This window comes from Enhydra lutris, unplaced genomic scaffold (assembly GCF_002288905.1).
Source record: "Enhydra lutris kenyoni isolate GAN:26980312 unplaced genomic scaffold, ASM228890v2 scaffoldscaffold6, whole genome shotgun sequence".
NCBI classification, from domain to species: Eukaryota; Metazoa; Chordata; class Mammalia; order Carnivora; family Mustelidae; genus Enhydra; species Enhydra lutris.
In genome coordinates this window covers 42,683,257-42,700,627 of record NW_019154090.1, presented here as the reverse complement: position 1 = coordinate 42,700,627, position 17,371 = coordinate 42,683,257, and the positions used below count along the sequence as shown (strand labels likewise).

At 42.4% G+C, this 17,371-nt stretch overlaps 2 protein-coding genes and 1 pseudogene across 5 annotated transcripts in view; 1 reads left to right on the top strand and 2 right to left on the bottom strand.

The window, feature by feature from the left end:
* Positions 1–187, bottom strand: part of LOC111141468 — a 5,954-nt pseudogene extending 5,767 nt beyond the window's left edge.
* Positions 1–6,314, bottom strand: part of LOC111141595 (mitochondrial genome maintenance exonuclease 1) — a 17,780-nt gene extending 11,466 nt beyond the window's left edge. Inside the window, exons 1-3 of one of the 2 annotated variants that reach the window (XM_022494262.1) lie at positions 6,258–6,314; positions 5,015–5,594; positions 845–1,061 (exon numbers count right to left, since the gene is read on the bottom strand). In XM_022494262.1, coding sequence (XP_022349970.1) covers positions 845–1,061; positions 5,015–5,528 — 731 coding nt within the window. In that variant the 5' untranslated portion in view covers positions 5,529–5,594; positions 6,258–6,314. Of the gene's footprint in view, positions 1–844; positions 1,062–5,014; positions 5,595–5,687; positions 5,711–6,257 lie in introns of those variants that run through there. The other variant, XM_022494263.1, reaches the window with a different exon arrangement.
* A 250-nt stretch (positions 6,315–6,564) lies between these two features.
* LOC111141570 (sorting nexin 5) overlaps positions 6,565–17,371 on the top strand; it is a 29,125-nt gene continuing 18,318 nt past the window's right edge. Inside the window, exons 1-2 of one of the 3 annotated variants that reach the window (XM_022494213.1) lie at positions 6,627–6,682; positions 6,922–7,004. In XM_022494213.1, coding sequence (XP_022349921.1) covers positions 6,954–7,004 — 51 coding nt within the window. In that variant the 5' untranslated portion in view covers positions 6,627–6,682; positions 6,922–6,953. Of the gene's footprint in view, positions 6,683–6,921; positions 7,005–17,371 lie in introns of all 3 variants that reach the window. The other 2 variants (XM_022494214.1, XM_022494215.1) reach the window with 2 other exon arrangements.

Below are 17,371 nucleotides of genomic sequence, written 5' to 3'. Positions count from 1 at the left end.
CATATATATATATATATATATATATATATATATATATATATATATATATATATATATATATATTTTTGGAATAGGGTATCTGCAGGTTACAGCTCCCCTTGGAATCTGGAATAAGTGGGAAAAACAGTAACGTAGCAGCAATTTAAAAATCACAGAAAGCTTTAGTAAATTCAGAGTCCCTACCCATGTCAACCACCACCTGGAAGCCAGGAAAAGAAATGATTTTCAGGGCTAACAAATCAAGGTGCTATTTTTAGGGAAATGGGAAAGAAAATGCGGGAATCAAATTGGATCTTTTTTTAAAAAAGTTATTTATTTTAGAGAGAGAGAAAGAGAGTGAGAGAGCATGCACATGAGCTGCAGGGGGATGGGTGGGGGCAGAGGGAGAGGAAGAAAAGTCTTAAGCTGACTCCACACTCAGCACACACCAGACCCAGTGCTCAATCTCATGACCCTGAGATCAGGACCTGAGCCAAAATCAAGAGCTGGACGCTTAACCGACTGAGCCACTTGGGTGCCCCATCAAATCGGATCTAGTGGTTAGAAGCTTGCTTGGGAGTAGGGAAGGAGGAACATGCTGGATATGGAAAAATTATACCTTTTTTCTACCAAACACTTTGATTCTAGAACACAAATTTACAAGAATTATGAGGCTCTTCCCCATGTATCTCTTATCTCCTGCCCCATACTCAATTCTTTTATGTATCATAGAGGTTTTTGACTTCACAGGGCTGTACCTTGAAGCAGGAGTTCAGAGGAAAAAATAGTGTTTGACAGGCGTCATCTGTTCCACCCCACATTACTTTATCTCCACACTTTGATAGAAAAAAAATCTAATACTTACTGATATTCAGCCACACAGTCCAGTAGACCTACATACTTTAGGGTCTCATGTTGAACAGCGCTTTCAAGAGCTCGCACTCCACTGACATCTTTCAGGATATGCTGGACACTTTCAATATATCCAGATTCGAGATTTTCTTCTCTTTCCTTCAAGTCCCCCTCAGGTGCAAGTATGCTTTCCAAGGCTTTATGGAACCGTTTCCCTTGTAAAAATATGTCTGGAAAGAAAATCAGGGGAAAAAACAAACAAGAACAAAGTTAGTCTAAAAAACAAATACTTAAAAACCTCTGAACAATAAAATTAGAAATTATATGAATTATCTTTAAGTGACAACTGCTAAGATACCACATTTTAGCCTCTTGTGAAATCTAAGAATGTACTTTGAAAAGCAAAGGGACTTAAGGGGCTCCCAGGTGGCTCAGTGGGTTGGGTCTCTGGCTTCGGCTCAGGTCCTGATCTCAGGGTCCTGGGATCAAGCCCCACATCAGGCTCTCTGCTCGGCGGGGAGCCTGCCTCCCCCCGCCTCCTGCCTGTCTGCCTACTTGTGATCTCTGTCAAATAAATAAATAAAATCTTAAAAAAAAAAAAAAAAAGTAAAGGGACTTAAAATAGTTTGAACAATAAAAAGAATCAAAGTAAATAATTTCTAGTAGAATCAGGCCAAAGCTACAGTTGAAGATCTAGGGCAACACCTAGTGTATCATATAATGAATTTAAGCATCCATTTTAGTAACTTAACTGGTTATGAGAAATAATCATTAGAAAGTTAAGGAACTGTGCTTCTGTTCACAGTTCTTTTTACAACCAACACCAAATTAATAAACATAGTGGGGGAATCCATTCACTAACAGGCCTAATGAATGGCAAGGAATAAAAATCAAGTCACATACAAATTAAAAACAAACTGCAGGTTTTGGGGCTTGGGGGTAAGAGGATATACGTAACACTCTTCTGCGTAACAGAAGATATACGTAACAGAGGATATACGTAACACTTTTTGGGGAGACTAAAACAGGTTAAGACAGTTGCTCTATCCTGAAATTTTTCCTCATATGCTTAAGAAAAATTGGATATGTAATTGACATATAAGGCTGTATTCATTTCAGGCATTCAACATGATTTGGTATCTGTATATCCTCATACATTTTTAAGTTAAGAAAATACAAACAAATCCAAGAAATTGTACATATTCACTTCATCCTTGACAAGGGAAGGAAACAAAAAGAAGGCATTGTGCTAAGAAGTGGCCTTGGTGCTTTCAAAATATTATTTAACTTTCAAACACAACAACCCAGCAAGGTTAACAATCATGACTCTCAGTTTAATGAATGAGGCCTATACAATGCTTTGCCCCAAAGCAAAAAGGCAGACTAGCAGCCTGGCACCAGAGTCCATGTTCAATTCCAGTCCATCATACAACAGAACGAGGAAGGCAAAATTAGGGATTAGAGTAGGAAATATATATGCATGGAGACAGACCCGTAGAAAATTAGGAAAATCTGATCTAGTAAGGTAATTTCAATGCATATATTACATTTGTCAAATTCTCTTTTACCAAGACTTTGAAAGGTCAGTTCTATCACTGTCAAAAAATAGAATCACTTCTGGGAAATTACTTGGAGAGTTAAATGACATTCAACTGAAGAACTGAGCTATTATACTCCAAATTTACTTGGCTCAACTGGACTTATTTGTATGTGAAAGGCCTACAAGAAATTTAAGACAGATGGAATTAAAATCTAGGTAAAAGTACAGCATTCATCTACAGACAAGTTTAATGAGGCAGAACACAAACATGGTCAAAACAGGAAGAAAACAAACTGTTTTATCAATTGCCAAGCAAATAAACAATTTTCTACTTCAGACTTAACCCTTAGCTAGGTCCTTCACATATAATAGGCAACAAATAACGGAATCTAGATTTGGGGTCCCCTTCAATTGTAAGGCTCAGAACATTAAATATGATTGAATTTGTCAAAGTAAATTTTATTTATTATTATTAGTTTTTTAAGATTTTATTCATTTATTTGAGAGAGCAAGTAGAGCAGGGGGAAGGAGCAGAGGGAGAGGGAGAAGCAGATTCCCCACTGAGGAGGGAGCCAGAAACAGAACTTGATCTCAGGATGGTGGGATCATAACTTGAGCCAAAGGCAGATGCTTAACCAAGTAACCACCTAGGTGCCCCTAAGTAAATTTTAAAAAGCACAAGATTTATTGCAGATAGCATCATCAGAATATTCGTTCAATAAATTAAAGGAATGAAAATGAAATGTTTTCAAGTCCCAGTATATAACGTGCATTTAAGAGAAAAAAAAAAAAAAAAAAATCCATGAGTCTCCAAGATTCTGACTGATAAACTGGCAGGATGGATAACATTTTAAGATTAAAAAGTAACAATTTTTAGTAATAAACTGGAAAAAATAACCTCCACCCCTTCCCACTATGATCAACACTTAAATTTAAATCCAAGTTGGACTTTTTTTTTTTTTAAATTTTATTTTTCATAAACCAAGTTGGACTTTTTTATCTTTGGCAATCTTCAAAAGGTAAAGTGATACTTGAGAAATTGACCAAATGTTGAGAACACCAGCTCCAGGCACATCTCTATGCTCTAGCCTTTGGAAAGAGCAGGGGGAAAAGAATTTACCAATACCGTATTGTAAAAACTGCCTCTCCTGACCCATTAATCAATTTAGTGGGCTATGACATGCTTTTTCTTCCTTTTCTTCCCTTCTTTATTGGTAGGGGGGGAGCATGACCCTAATCCTCACGTGATTGCCCCTTAGAAAAAAAGTGCTTCTGCCTGTTTCTTAAAATTGATCCTGAGAAACACGTCAGAGTAATAATCTAGATCAACAAAGTGAATTATATGGAAAACAACCATTGTTTTATTTCTGCTTGGGATAGTGAAGCACCTTCACATTCCCAACAGAAATTCCTTTCCTTTATCAAGGAGGCCTCCAGAGTACTTTTTTACTTTGAGCCAAGGGCTACAAAGTCCTAGGTTCCCAAACTCCTAGCAGATTTCTGCCTTTACTTATCTGTGATTTCAGCATCCCCACAAACTATGATATTCCAGGTTCAAGGAAAATCAAAAACAACTTCCCATGAGGAAACAATGTCAAGTCTAAATCCTAGTGGTACAAAATATGAAAAGTAAGATGCCATCAGATTTCATTTTATGCTGCTTGTTTAGAAAGCAAAAAATAGCTTAGTGGTTGTTACTTATTACCTAAAGGCAGTTAGCTCCTGCATATAGTCTTCTCCCACCACAGCTGAGGAATGTTCTAAAGGATGAGGACCTTGACCAGTTTTTGACATACGCAGGTGCTGTCTATATACTTAACGTATGTGACATGTTTAATGTGTTACCCACACACAGTTTTTTCTAAGGTGCCACAAAATTGGTGCATTACTCTCAAAATTAAAAGTGCTCTCTACCAGCCACTAGGGGTATACGTACTGCTCTCGGGGAAGCATGGGCTAAGGAATGATCAACCAAAAAAACCTAGCTTTAATAGAAGACAACTATATAATCCTGATGGGACCAGCTAATTCACCTGTGCCAATGGTCTTTCACCTTGCTTTTGAATGAAGCCTGTTTTAAGGAAGCTATTCTCCTCATCTAAGAAGTTAGTATTAGGAGTTGAAAGCTTAAGTTTATTTGTTCTCAGTTACTAAACAAGAGCATCAGATTATTTCAGTTTACCAAAATCTAAATACAAATCATGTGCTCCGGTTTACCCCTTGTCTTTAAATTTACATGTCAATGAGGATAAGTAGAGCCAGGGGTAGTCACTGCATTCTGAAGAGAAAGCCTAGCAAACAAGTAGAATTCCATTATCAGGTGACTGTTTTCCTTAATCAAAGAAAACAGGCAACTTTAATACTTAAGTTTGCAGCTTATAAAAGAATTTTCTACATTATTTAGTCAAACTACTTGCTCTCTGTCTTCAGTTTCATTTCATCTGAAATGAGAATAATAGTATATGCTGCATAGGGTTGTTATGATGATTGAGTTAATACAGATTAAGTGCTATTTAATGCTACTTATCATCTGAAAGCAGCGCCTCACTAATTCAGGTCAAAAACACCCTCACTCTTTTGACCCTGGTGCTCTATAGTCTAGAAAACACAGTAACCATACAGAACCAGGATTGAGAAAATTACTTGAAGAATATTCTGCAAAGCCATCCTCTCCCAGTTCCAGAATCATCCGCTGTTTCCACCTCTCCAAGTAGAAAAGCTGTTCTGATGTCATGGTCTGCTGAAGGATCTTGGTCACACTACGTGTTGTATTTCTTTGCAAAGGGATTTTCAAAGGAACTGTAGGAGTACTTGTTGCGTTTAGTTTTATGCTTCTCTCTGGATTGAAGAGAGGACACCAGTTTCGTGGAACTCTTGCTTCTTCATCTTGCTTAGGGGGCTTACACTTACTCACAGGTCCATAAAGTAAATTATCTTCCTCAAACAATGATTCTGGAGTCTGAGCAAGGCCTCTGGATGACAAGACAGATTGTACTAAATCAGAGTACTTTCCTTGGTCCACTTCTTTATAAGGATTCACTTTTTTCTTCCGGCTGCATGAGTAAGAGGAAGTGGAGAAATCCACATGGGCGGTTGGTTCTAGAGAAAACCTCTTTGAACTTCTAAGCTGCCTGCAGATGGTCTGAAACGCCTTCATCTTTAGATGCTTTCTCACTTCCCTCTAGTCTACTTGCAATGTTGAGGGCCTTTTATCTTTGCACTCCTATTAAAGAGAAAAGTGGAGTTAGATACCAAATGCATTAAATATTTGAACGGCTAAAATGGAAACTGTATCAGTACGGTAAGGCACATTAACCTGCGTCCATTAAGCTTTTCCGACATGTATGGACAATGCTGTTTCCAAAGAAAGACTCTCGTTAATAGGCAGAACGACCAGTACTTGTTAAATGTGAAATAGTACAGCCTGGGGCAAGACGTCGCTAATATTCAATCCGAAGACTCGGGACACCTAAGAAGGGAGGCATGTGAGACATATAGAAAAAGAGAATGCTTCAGCCCGTCCCATAGCGGCCACGACGGTCAAGGTGAACCACTGATCCCTACCTAGATACCAGGCTCCCTGCTTGCTAAGTATTCCAGGAGAAGACTTCTCACTAAACTCTCGCACCCTTTAAGGTGGTTACTTCTGCGACACGGTTTTACAGACTCGGAAATTGAGCTTCCGAACGGTCCCACCAGGAAAGCGCGGGTAAGCAGCGGTCAGCGGGGCCCATAATCGTGATCCCAAGACTGGGGCCTCCCGCTCCGCCCTACATTTGGAACCACGCCCTACATGTGGACCGGACGGCTGGGGCCTCTGCTGTGGGAATCAGGATTAGGGAAGAAACAGCTTAAACAGAAGCCAGCTCTCGGCCAGGAAAGGTACCTCTGAAGCCACCAGACTTCACTCAACTTCCAGCGCGCCCACAACCTCTCCAGACCCGTACTTTCCCCGGTCCCGCGCTCAGAGATCGAGTTAGGCCCCGCCTAAGGGGCGGCGGTCCCCACATGCACCGCGGCGCTGACGCCTTGCTGCTAGCCTCTCCTTCACCGCCGTAGACACTCCCGCGATCCTTGGGGAGTCCCTCCCCTCCGGAGTTAGCGCGCGTTCTGTCAAATCGCGCCCTTACGCTCTCACGATATCTTGTTTACGTCACAGCCCGTCGCCATCTTGAACTCTGGCTGAGTAATAAATTGCCCCGCGCTAAAGCGTGGGCTTTCTTGAGACGCACCTTGCTGAGAGGGTTCACGTTGCTCCGAGTCCTTGTCGCGGCCCTGCGGTTGGTGGTTTCCGCGTGGCCCGGAGCGAGGGTAGGCCACGCGTAGCTTTTTTGCCCGGCTCCAAGATGGACGGCAGCGGGGACGGGGGAGGCCGCCCTGGGGGAGCACGTGTCGCGCTGCTGGCCTTTCCCGGGGCTGCTGGGATGGTGGCGGAATCCAGAGGCCTCCCGCCGCCGTCGGGCAGGGAGGCTGGCGGAGGCGGGGCCGCGGCCGCCCCTGAGAGGCTCCCCGGAGGCGGTGGCGGCCCAGCTTCTTCTTTCCTCGCACAGCCAGGCGGCCCCCGCTCGAGGCCCGCGTCGCCATGGCCGCGGTTCCCGAGTTGCTGCAGCAGCAGGAGGAGGACCGCAGCAAGGTGAGGCCCTCCTCGCCCTCATGCTCCAGGACGGGAGGCCACGCCGACCTCCTGGAGCCCTACATTCCTTCCCTTACCCCTTGAGGGCTGCTCGTGCAGCCCTGTTTCTCCGCAAAGGCCACCCCCCGCCGCCACGCGGAGGCTCCCGCCGGACCCCGCGTGCCCTTTGCTCCTTCCTGTTTGAGGGTTGCGGACCCGAGGCGAGAGCCCGTGTCGCGGGACCGGTCCCTGCTAGCACACGCCCGCGTGTCGGGTACGGAAGGCGCTTGGCGGGTCTTTGGAGCTCCTCTCTGGAGACATGAGAAAGTACTCTCCCGTAAAAAGTTAGGAAAGCTTCTGGCTTTTTAAGGATTCGACGGTGAACGTGAAATGCACTTGACGTGCAGTAAATGGCATATTTTGGTTCTGTTGCCTTCGAACTGCCAGTCTCCCCCCCCCCCCCCCCCGCTCCCCTCCCCCTCTTTGGGAAAGCTTTTTGGCCCAAATACTGGGGAAATTCCATCAAATCAAATCTGAAGCGTGTTCTTTAGAACTTTATAAACGCCAAATGCGTCACTGCGGGAATTTCATCATTTTTAGTAGGTACTGAAATACTTGTTAAACTTAGTTTTCCTTTTAAAAACTTGCGTGTTTGTGTAAGCTATCCCCATGCCCCTTAAATCTTGAGTTCTAAAAGATAATGCAATAAGTTCGGGTTACTGTGGCCAATTAAAGATTGAGAGGGGTCTCTCATTGGTCTTTTACACTTGCTAATTTCGTAATTAATAAAGGTGGGTACGAGACGCATTACGTGCGGAATCATCACCATGAAAGTTTTTCTGACAGAAAATGGGGGGAAAAAACCCTTAAGAATACAAAGCATTGTCAAGTGTAAGTAACCTGGAAGGCATCTTAATAGCATTACATCTACTCAGAAGTCAGAGGCAGCCTTTGGTCCACGCAGCACGTGGGGAGAGACTGTTTTCCATCTAGGAAGTAGCCAAGTGAAACACAGCTAGCTGGATTCTTCCAGCAGGGGTATCATTGCCGCGTTAGTTACTGAAATGCAACTTGGTGTGTGAGCGTAGGGTCTTGATGGGGGTACTTTTTATATTTTTGAGAGTTGAAGCAAAGTGTTCTTTGTTTAACCGAAAGTGGGAGCTTGAGATAATGATTCTTTCTAGAATACTGTAGCCGTAGTTTTCTTTATAGGAGTTCAGATGCTTGAATAGGAATATTGACAGTAGTTTCCCCCCACCCCCCAATCTGGTACCTCATCTCTTGATCCAGAATCTGTTTTATATAGCTATTTAAAAGGACTTAACTCCTTCAACTGACCTTCCTGTATTACCGCACTGTATTGTAGCTGGCTTTTAAAATAATTTTCCCACCACTCATGCTCCGACAGAACTGGGGGTTATAAAGGCTGTTTCCTGCCTTATTTAGTGGATACAGGAAAGGATTATACAGCATAATTATTAAGTTACAGAAATCAGGAAATAAAAAAGCCTAATAATACCACTCTAACTCTTGGCTTCGTCTTGCTGCTGCTGCTGCTTCTTTTTTTTTTTTTTTTTTTAAGATTTTATTTATTTGAAAGAGCCACACATAGTGGAGAGGGGCGGAGGGAGAAGGTGACGGGACTTCTGCTGAGCAGTGAGCTGGACCCTGGGACTTGAGCTGGAGGCAGAGGTTTAACCAACTGAGCCTCAAAAGGAGGCTCCCTCATTCTGCCTTTTTAATCTGTGATCCACAGCTGTGGATCAAGTATAGGTGTTTTTCACTGTTCAGGAAAAGGGAGTTTGGGAAAAATGAGAACAGGAATTCAGATCTTGGGCAAACTATTTTCTCGCCATAATACAGTTTTGTTAGCCAAGTGAAATATTTTATGTTTTTACAGCAAATGTCTTAAATGTGAACTTCTCACTGGGATTTACATGAGGATAAGGATGGGGTTTAGATCACTAGTAAAGTAGGGAACATAATTGACTTGAGGATTTTGAATGCTCGTGCAGTTAAGTACTCTTTTCAGCTTGTTCAGCAAAACTAAAAGGGGTATTAGTTTGTATCTGGTAGCCTGATAATTCCCCTTAGTTACATCCGTTAGTTGGGGGTGTTAGGATTTGTCTCCTTTCCCAGAAAGCAGTTGAGGAAAAGAGATACATGATAAATTTTGTTTTGTTTTTTTTTTAACTCATTCTCTACTGACAGGAAAGATTGTATTTTGATTTTTAGAAAAGTAAGGTTTTACCAGGTCGCTCTTTTTTTTTTTTTTTTAAGATTTTTATTTATTTGGCACAGAGATCACAAGTAGGCAGAGACAGGCACAGAGAGAGAGAGAGAGAGGGAAGCAGGCTCCCTGCTGACCAGAGAGCCTCCTGCAGGCCTTGATCCCAGGACCCAGGCGCCCACCAAGTCGCTCTTGAAAAGGTTAAAACGTTGACAGCATTTTAGGCGTTACCATCATGATAAACTAGTACCGAGATACCTTATTCCTTCAGAGTTCTGTAGTGTCTTGGAGTTTTTTGTGGGTTAGGAGAGAAAAATTGGAGATTATGCAGAACCTTGTTCCTGCAAAAATAGTTATCCTGGCCTTCGGTCATTCTGTATTTATTTTTTTAGGCTTTCTGGGCCTTCCCTTTGTAAAAAGGTCATTAAAATAGGTGGGTAGCATATGTGAGTTTCTGCTTAGAGAGTCATTGTCTATCTTTTTTAAGTTGATGAATCTCATTCCTGTTAGTCTAGCAAACCTAGGGTAAGTTGAATGTGGGTCCTGATTGCCTGTTGGACTTTTTTTTTTTTTTTTTTTTTTTTTTTTTTTTAGGTTTTATTTTTATTTATTTGACAGAGATCACAAGTAGGCAGAGAGAGGAGGAAGCAGTCTCTCCGTAGAGAGCCCGATGTGGGGCTCGATCCTAGGACCCTGGGATCATGACCTGAGCCGAAGGCAGAGGCTTTAACCCACTGAGCCACCCACGTGCCCCTGGACTTTTTTGTAAATAATAAATTGCTACCAGGGTCCAGTTAAGTTTAACACATAAGGAAAGCTGTGAGGTGATACTCTTCTCTGTCTACAGCTATTACAGCTTGGCCCTTCAGTAGTTGGTTTTGTGAATTTTGGTTGAGTGGTGTCTCCTCTGCCAGTCATTAATGTTTATGGTGCTACTCTGGTTTGCAGCTAGTTGTTTTTATTTCATTTAAAGATTTTATTTACCTGAGAGACCTCATGAATAGGAGGGACAGAGCGGGAGGGAGAGATAGAATTTTAATTGAGCTTGGAGCCTGACTGCAGGGTGCAGTCCCAGGACCCTGAGATCATGACTTGAGCTGAAACCAAGAATCAGATGCTGTTAAGACTGCTACCCAGGTGTCCTGTGCATAAAGATTTTATTTGACAACACAAGCAGGGGAAGCAGCGGAGAGAGGAAGAAACAGATTCCCCTCTGAGCAGAGAGCCCTATGTGGGGCTTAATCCTGCCCTGTGTCTTTTTAAACTGGTGTGGAAGTTGTAGGGACACTGTTCTCTTTCAGTTTGGGTGAAGAGTGACCTATAGTTTGTTATAGGAACAATATTGAACTTTTAAAAATACTATAGCAAGTCCAAATTTACTAATTTTTGTGGACTGAAGTTTATACCAAATGCCTGACTTCATTTTTCTCTTAGTTTACTGCACGCCAGAAGTATGACTTAATTGGAGCTGCCCACACCTTAGTTCTGGATCAGTAACTTGTACAGTGTGTCTTAGGATCCTTATTTGTGAATACTACTTTAGAAGTCATAATCTGCTCTCCTTTTTTTGGCTGTGAGAAGAAATGGTCAAGGGAGAATTTTCTATACCTTGAGATTCTCCTTTGGTAAAACCTAAACATTTAATACAGAGGTTTGTTTTTTGTTTTTAAATTTATTCATTTTGAGACACAGGGAGGGAGCATAAGTAGGGGAGAGGGAGAAGCAGACTCCTCACTGAGCCAGGAGCCTGATGTGGGACTCAATCCCAGGACCCTGGGATCATGACCTAAGCCGAAGTCAGATGCTTAACCATCTGAGCTACCCAGGTGCCCCAGACCTTTGGTTTAAAGCAGGACTTCTCAACCTAAATACTGTGCACATTTTTTGCTTGATAATTTTTTGTTGTGGTGAACTGTACTGTGCGTTGTAGGGGGTTCAGTATCCCTGGCCTCTATTGGGTGATGATTCCCTTCCCTCCAGTAGTGAGAGTAAAATTATGAATTATCAAATGTCCCTTTAGAATCACTTGGTAACTTTTCTTCCTAAGATGGTATGAGATGTGTGGGTCAGGTTGTGTTAAGGAGACCAATACTTAGTAAGCCCATTTCAAATTTTGTTAGATCTAGGATTGATAAATTCTAAGGAAATAATAATGCTGTATAAAAACGTAAGCATTGTTGACCAACTTTGGAATTAGCTTTCTCACCAGTATTGAGGAATCGTATCAAAAGATGGAAAAGGGGGCGCCTGGGTGGCTCGGTGGGTTAAAGCCTTTGCCTTCTGCTCAGGTCATGATCTCAGGGTCCTGGGATCGAGCCCCACATCGGGCTCTCCGCTTGCCTCTCTGCCTCCTTGTGATCTCTGTCTGTCAAATAAATAAATAAAATCTTAAAAAAAAAAAAAGATGGAAAAAGGTGGATTTCTTCAGCAGGTTCAGGGCAGTTGAAGGTTACAGGGGCAGCTGTGTTTACCATGGTGGAGTTCAGTGCCACTGTGGAAACTAAGGCTGCTGGGGGCTCTGACATTGCACTCTCAGAGCGTTGTGGGCCATGATGTAAGCTCACTGAGAAGTGTGCTGTGTTTAGAACTGGTATAATACCCTGCATTTTGAACATCTTGCTTTGTCAGGGCCTGAATGCTTGAAGAAATTAGGCAAGAGTAGTTCTGTAGGTTAGTACTCCGAATTCTTCAAATAACCAGTGTGAAAGGCTCATGCAGTGAAGTTAGATAGTATTTTAAGGAAACAGCCTAACTTCTAATGAACCCAGTTCTTTTGAGGAAAGTATTTCAGAGCTTTGTAAAATTCTGCCTTTACTTTTTGAAACGGCAGGAAGACAGCTGCAGGACATCTTGTCTCACATGAATGTGGCAAACTTCTCACAAGTATAAATTGAAGTTTCTCTGCATGATTTAGCTTTCCAAAAAGCTATTTCTTTACCTCTTAACACCTATTTATAATTGGCCAATGAGTTAACTCTTAAAAGAGATCTTCACCCTAAAAGAGGAATGTGGAAATCATCAGCTGTTTCACACCCCAAATGCAAACCATAAATACACAGCAGGGAGTGTGTTAAGTTGTAGCTGAACTTCTTCACTTCAGAAATTGGGTCCTTGGCTTGATTCCCTCCTGCTTTTCTTTTCACAAATTTGGTGTAACTTTTAAGGTACTACTATGGTCTGGAGAGAAAGGGTAATTTTCTCAAGATAGTTGCCTACAGTGTGCATTTTCTGCCTGAAGAGTTTATGGTTTACTACTTTTGTTGGGGTCCATGTAAATTGTGAAGAGTACAAATGCAGATGTCACCAATTTCCAAGGTTTTCACTTAACCTTTCATGGAGAGCACTACAAAGCTTGAACATTGTGCTAATGGATACAGGGAGCTGGTGAATGATAAAATTTTGAAAAGCTGGTGTTGCAGTCTTTGTATCTGAATGATCCGGGAAATGTGCCTTACCTCTGACTCAAAGCAGAAGAAATACCACCACGAGCCTTCTCTTTTTGTATGCTATGATTTGTGTCTCAAATTTAGATGACACAAGCTTAACCTCAGATAGTTCTCTGCCCATGTTGCTGAACCACATCATTGGTGGTAAGGTAAATTCTTTTTATTCTCAAATCTGTGTCTGTTTCATCTTGGGTTGATCATAAAGTAAGTTCAGGAGGCTCACGCAGTGAATGTTTGCAGTATATGTGCTGCCTAAGCCGCCATGGTGGTTAATGTTTCTAAACATGCTCGTTAAGGTGACTAATGTGTAAAATGTCAGGTTTGTTTCAGAGGGCCCTGGACTTGGTAGACCAAGAAACTGCTGGGAGCAGCCTTGCCTTGGTGGGGAGGCAAAGGACTTGAGCTCTGAATGGATTTGTTGGAGCTACTTCCTCTGTAGTGTTGGTTTATTGCCTCCTAGTAGACCTTCTCTGCTGCAAGATCATTACAGATCATACAGTTTAACCCATTTGTTTTGTGAATTCATTTGAAAATAATTCAGGCATCTGGCACATAGATGGATTTCTTAAATTAATGTATTTAAGCCAGTAATTGAACTTAATCTCTTTCTGGTTGCTTGTTGGAATTTGACTAGTTCATAGATGGGCTTGCAGCTTTGTGAAGTGATGATTCAGTTTATCCATTCGCTGAGTGCGCTGCACTGACCTTCTTCCAAGCCTCGGTTCCTGTTCTAGGAACTTGGGGCTACGTAGCCTCCAAATGCCCTGCAGTCTGCGGTGTTCTACCGTGGGCAGCTTGTGTGTTGGTAGACTACTGGTTAGAATGGTTGGTGTCAGCAGGGATGGGTCCCTCTGGGTCCCATCTCACCAAGATGAGTGGTAGAAATCTGATCACTTGCTGCAGCCCTTTATCTAGTTTTAGAAGCGTATGACTTCCATAACTATTACTGTGTTTGTAGACTGAAGTTTTCCAGAAGCCTTTGGTTCTGTTATCTTTGAGGACTAAGATGATAACGGCAGGACTGAATTGCAGAAGGGGAGACCCAGTTGGTGTGGGGGGAGTGAGGCAGGAGATGTGACAAATACCTGTAAAAGCAGAGCTCATACATTGCTTAGAGTTGATTGAATTGCTTTTCATGCACCAGTGCTATGATGAAAAGCTAGAATTGAATGCAGATAACAAATAGGTTTTGGTTACCTTTCAGGATGGAGGAAAACTAACAAACTCTTGGAGTTAGCAGTTGCTTGAACCATGAAGAGGGCTTTGGAGGAGGATATGGTATTAGAGCACTTCTTATGAATTGAAATAGTAGCAGAGTGTGTTTCACAAGTATGATCATGTGAGTCTTGTTTTCAGAACTACGTAAGTCTGCAGCTGAGCATTTTTTAAAATTTATTTCCTCACTAATGAGTATTGGGCCAGGCAAGGTGTGCATACCTTTCTAGCTGAAATAGCCTGCTTCTTGGTTCTTGTGATCAAAATGAAAATCTGGTTTACAAGGCAGGCTTCATGGCTGCTGTTTTGGCTCCATGCTGTTAACAGACCATTAGTGGATAATGTGTCATGTTGCCTTCCTCCCTGATAGGGGTCTTAGTTCCTAGGCAGTGGGAGGGATTACAAAGCAAAAGCCTTAGGAGAAAGAAACAGTTTGAAGGGAAGACAAATTGGTGTCGCATGTGCTAGCGTATCCAACTTCCTCCTGTGTACAAAACTGGTTTTATTTTATTTTAGTTTTTTTTCTAAAGAGAGAGCACAAGTAGGCAGAGAGGCAGGCAGAGACAGAGGGGGAAGCAGGCTCCCTGCTGAGCAGAGAGCCTGATGCAGGGCTTTATCCCAGGACCCTGAGATCATGACCTGAGTTGAAGGCAGAGGCTTAACCCACTGAGCCACCCAGGTGCCCCAAAACTGGTTTTGTTTTTTATTTTCAAATTTTTATTTAAGTTGTAGTTAGTTAACATACAGTGTAACATTGGTTTTGGGAACAGAATCTAGTGATTCATCACTTAGTATAATACCCAGTGCTCAACAATAGTGCCCCCATCCAAAGTAGTTCAGTGTAAATGGCTCTTCAGCTAGCCCTCATTCTAGCAGAACAGAATTGCTGTGAGATAATTTCTTCCCACTGTGTTGTCTTGGCATTTTGGTTGTATGTTGCTAGTGTAAACTGGAGTCTTTTGTCACCATAACGTTTACTACATCCTGTGTAAGTATTTTCTGTGTTCTTCAGTCACATAGGTGGGTACCCTTTGCCATGTGTAAGCCATTAAACCATTTGTAGAAGGAGCTTTGCAGATGGTGGTATCTTGTACCAGGGTGAGTTATAAGTAAGATTTGGATCAGAATTGGTCCTTCGCAGCTCAGAGCTCTGCAGAATTGCTCTGTAGTAGTATCAGGTGCCCCAGCTGTAAAGGTGATAAACAGGTAAGGAAGTGCACAGGGATTCTGTATCAGTTTTTCCCTTTTTCAGGTTCTTTTAGCAAGCATTCAGATTTTTTGAAAAGGATTTTTATTTGAGAGAGCACGAGCATGGGAAAGGAGCAGAGAGGGCGAAGCAGTCTCCCTACTGAGCATGGGGCTTTATCCCAGGACCCCAGGACCAGACCCAAGCTGACCCAAGCTGAAGGCAGACACTTAACCAACTGAGCCACCCAGGCCCCATAGCATTCAGGTTGGTTTTTTTGTTTGTTTGTTTTTAAACAATTAAAAATTTGCATTCTAAATGGAGCAGTGCTTGTTTCCTACCTCTCCCCCCCTTTTTAAAGATTATTGTAATCCTTGTAAGAATTAATCTGGTAGGGAAGTACTTTGGGTCTGAAATACTATCTGAAACTTTGGGTATGTGATGCAGTGGTTTCTATGGAAATCTACGAAAGAAAGTTTTAAAACTTCCATTGTTTGAGAATAGGTAAGGTTTTAAATTGGATTCTCAGGAGGTACCTAAGGAACTGGGAAGCAGAAAAATTAATATGCCTAAGGTCAGATAGTTCTGAAGTCTCCCTCCTTCTAGGCATTTTGGCATCTGTGGACCAAGTCAAAAACTGACAGTGCTGGCCTGTGGTGCTAAGCAGTACTCTGAATACTCCTTTAGGAAAGGGGATGGAGGTGGGTGAATGGGGGAAAGTTTATGGAGGGGTGCAATCCTTATACTCTCCATCCTGGTGATTTATTTAGCAAGCATTGCGGCATGGGGCAGTCGGGTGTTTTTGTTGACTAAGCAGGAGGAATGCTGACCTTTTAATCACACTTGTGCTTCCGGACTCAGGATACAGTGCTGACTTAGAATCTTTGAACATTTCACAACTTTTTACTCCTTGATGATGTATCTGCTTCATTATCTGGAGGGTTATATGCTTTTTCAGAACAAGAAAGTTCATTTAGCTTGTGAATGAGGACTCTTTGAGTTGGTGATGGCCTGAATGTGTGGAATTTTGCTAGTATCTTCCTTTTCAGACAACAATTCTTTAAGCCTCAAATGCAGACTTACTGGGGCGCCTGGGTGGCTCAGTGGTTAAAGCCTCTGCCTTCGGCTCAGGTCATGATCTCAGGGTCCTGGGATCGAGTCCCGCATCGGGCTCTCTGCTCAGCAGGGAGCCTGCCTCCTCCTCCTGTCTCTCTCTGCCTGCCTCTCTGCCTACTTGTGATCTCTCTGTCAAATAAAAAAAAAAAAATCTTAAAAGAAAAAAACAAATGCAGACTTACTGTGTTATCTGGGGGTTTTGGGGGAGGATAAGACTATCATGTCAGGTGGTTGGATTTTTGTTTGAATTCTAAGGTGATGTGTCCCAGCAAAAATGATTATATGTTGGAGAATCTTGGATGCTTGGTATCCTATGATGGAAAGTCTTTTGAAGCCTCCGGTGGTTTTTGCGATTTCCGTGCTGACAAGAAGTAGTAGTAATATATAGTAAGTAGTCTGGGGTTTTACCTCTGCATGGTTGAACCTATGGGAAGAGAGGAAACCAGAATAATTTATTGCGTGGAACAAAAAGCAGTTGGGAAAGTTGATTGTGGCTTTGACTGAGGTGCTTAAATGAACCCCATTTACTAGATTACGTTTCCTTTGGGTCCTTCAATCTTGATTCAAGATGTAGTCCATGTGGAGTTTGTAGGCTCATGGAGTTTGCTTCACCTGTAGTGGGCTAAAATGGAATCTTTGGTCTTCAGAAATTGAGAGCTGGCTAGGAACCAGGATTTGTGACTTCTTGGGAGCTGGAATCTTAGGAAAGAGCAGCTGTTTGAATGTACCTTAGACCTGTCCTATGGGCTACCCTGTCTTTCCCGCAGTATCTCTTGCCTCTTTTACACCTGGCCTACTTTATATCCTGGACTACCAGAAATAAACATAAGATAGATGGGATGGCCAGTATTCTCTGCAATCAGATTTTGTGTGTATTTTGAGGTCTTTTCCAACACTGTATTTGTTCAGTGACAAATGAACAGAAGGAAGGAAGCTTTTATCAGAAATATGTCAGCTGGAGTCACAGTTGTGATAAAAGGAAGTATTCCTGGACCTTGAAGCTTTATCTCTTGTTTGCAGAGATCTCATAAATGGACATGTGAAAATTAAGCCAAACAAGCAAATATTTCATAGGTGTAATCAAGAATCCATTTGGGGGCGCCTGGGTGGCTCAGTGGGTTAAGCTGCTGCCTTCGGCTCAGGTCATGATCTCAGGGTCCTGGGATCAAGTCCCGCATCGGGCTCTCTGCTCAGC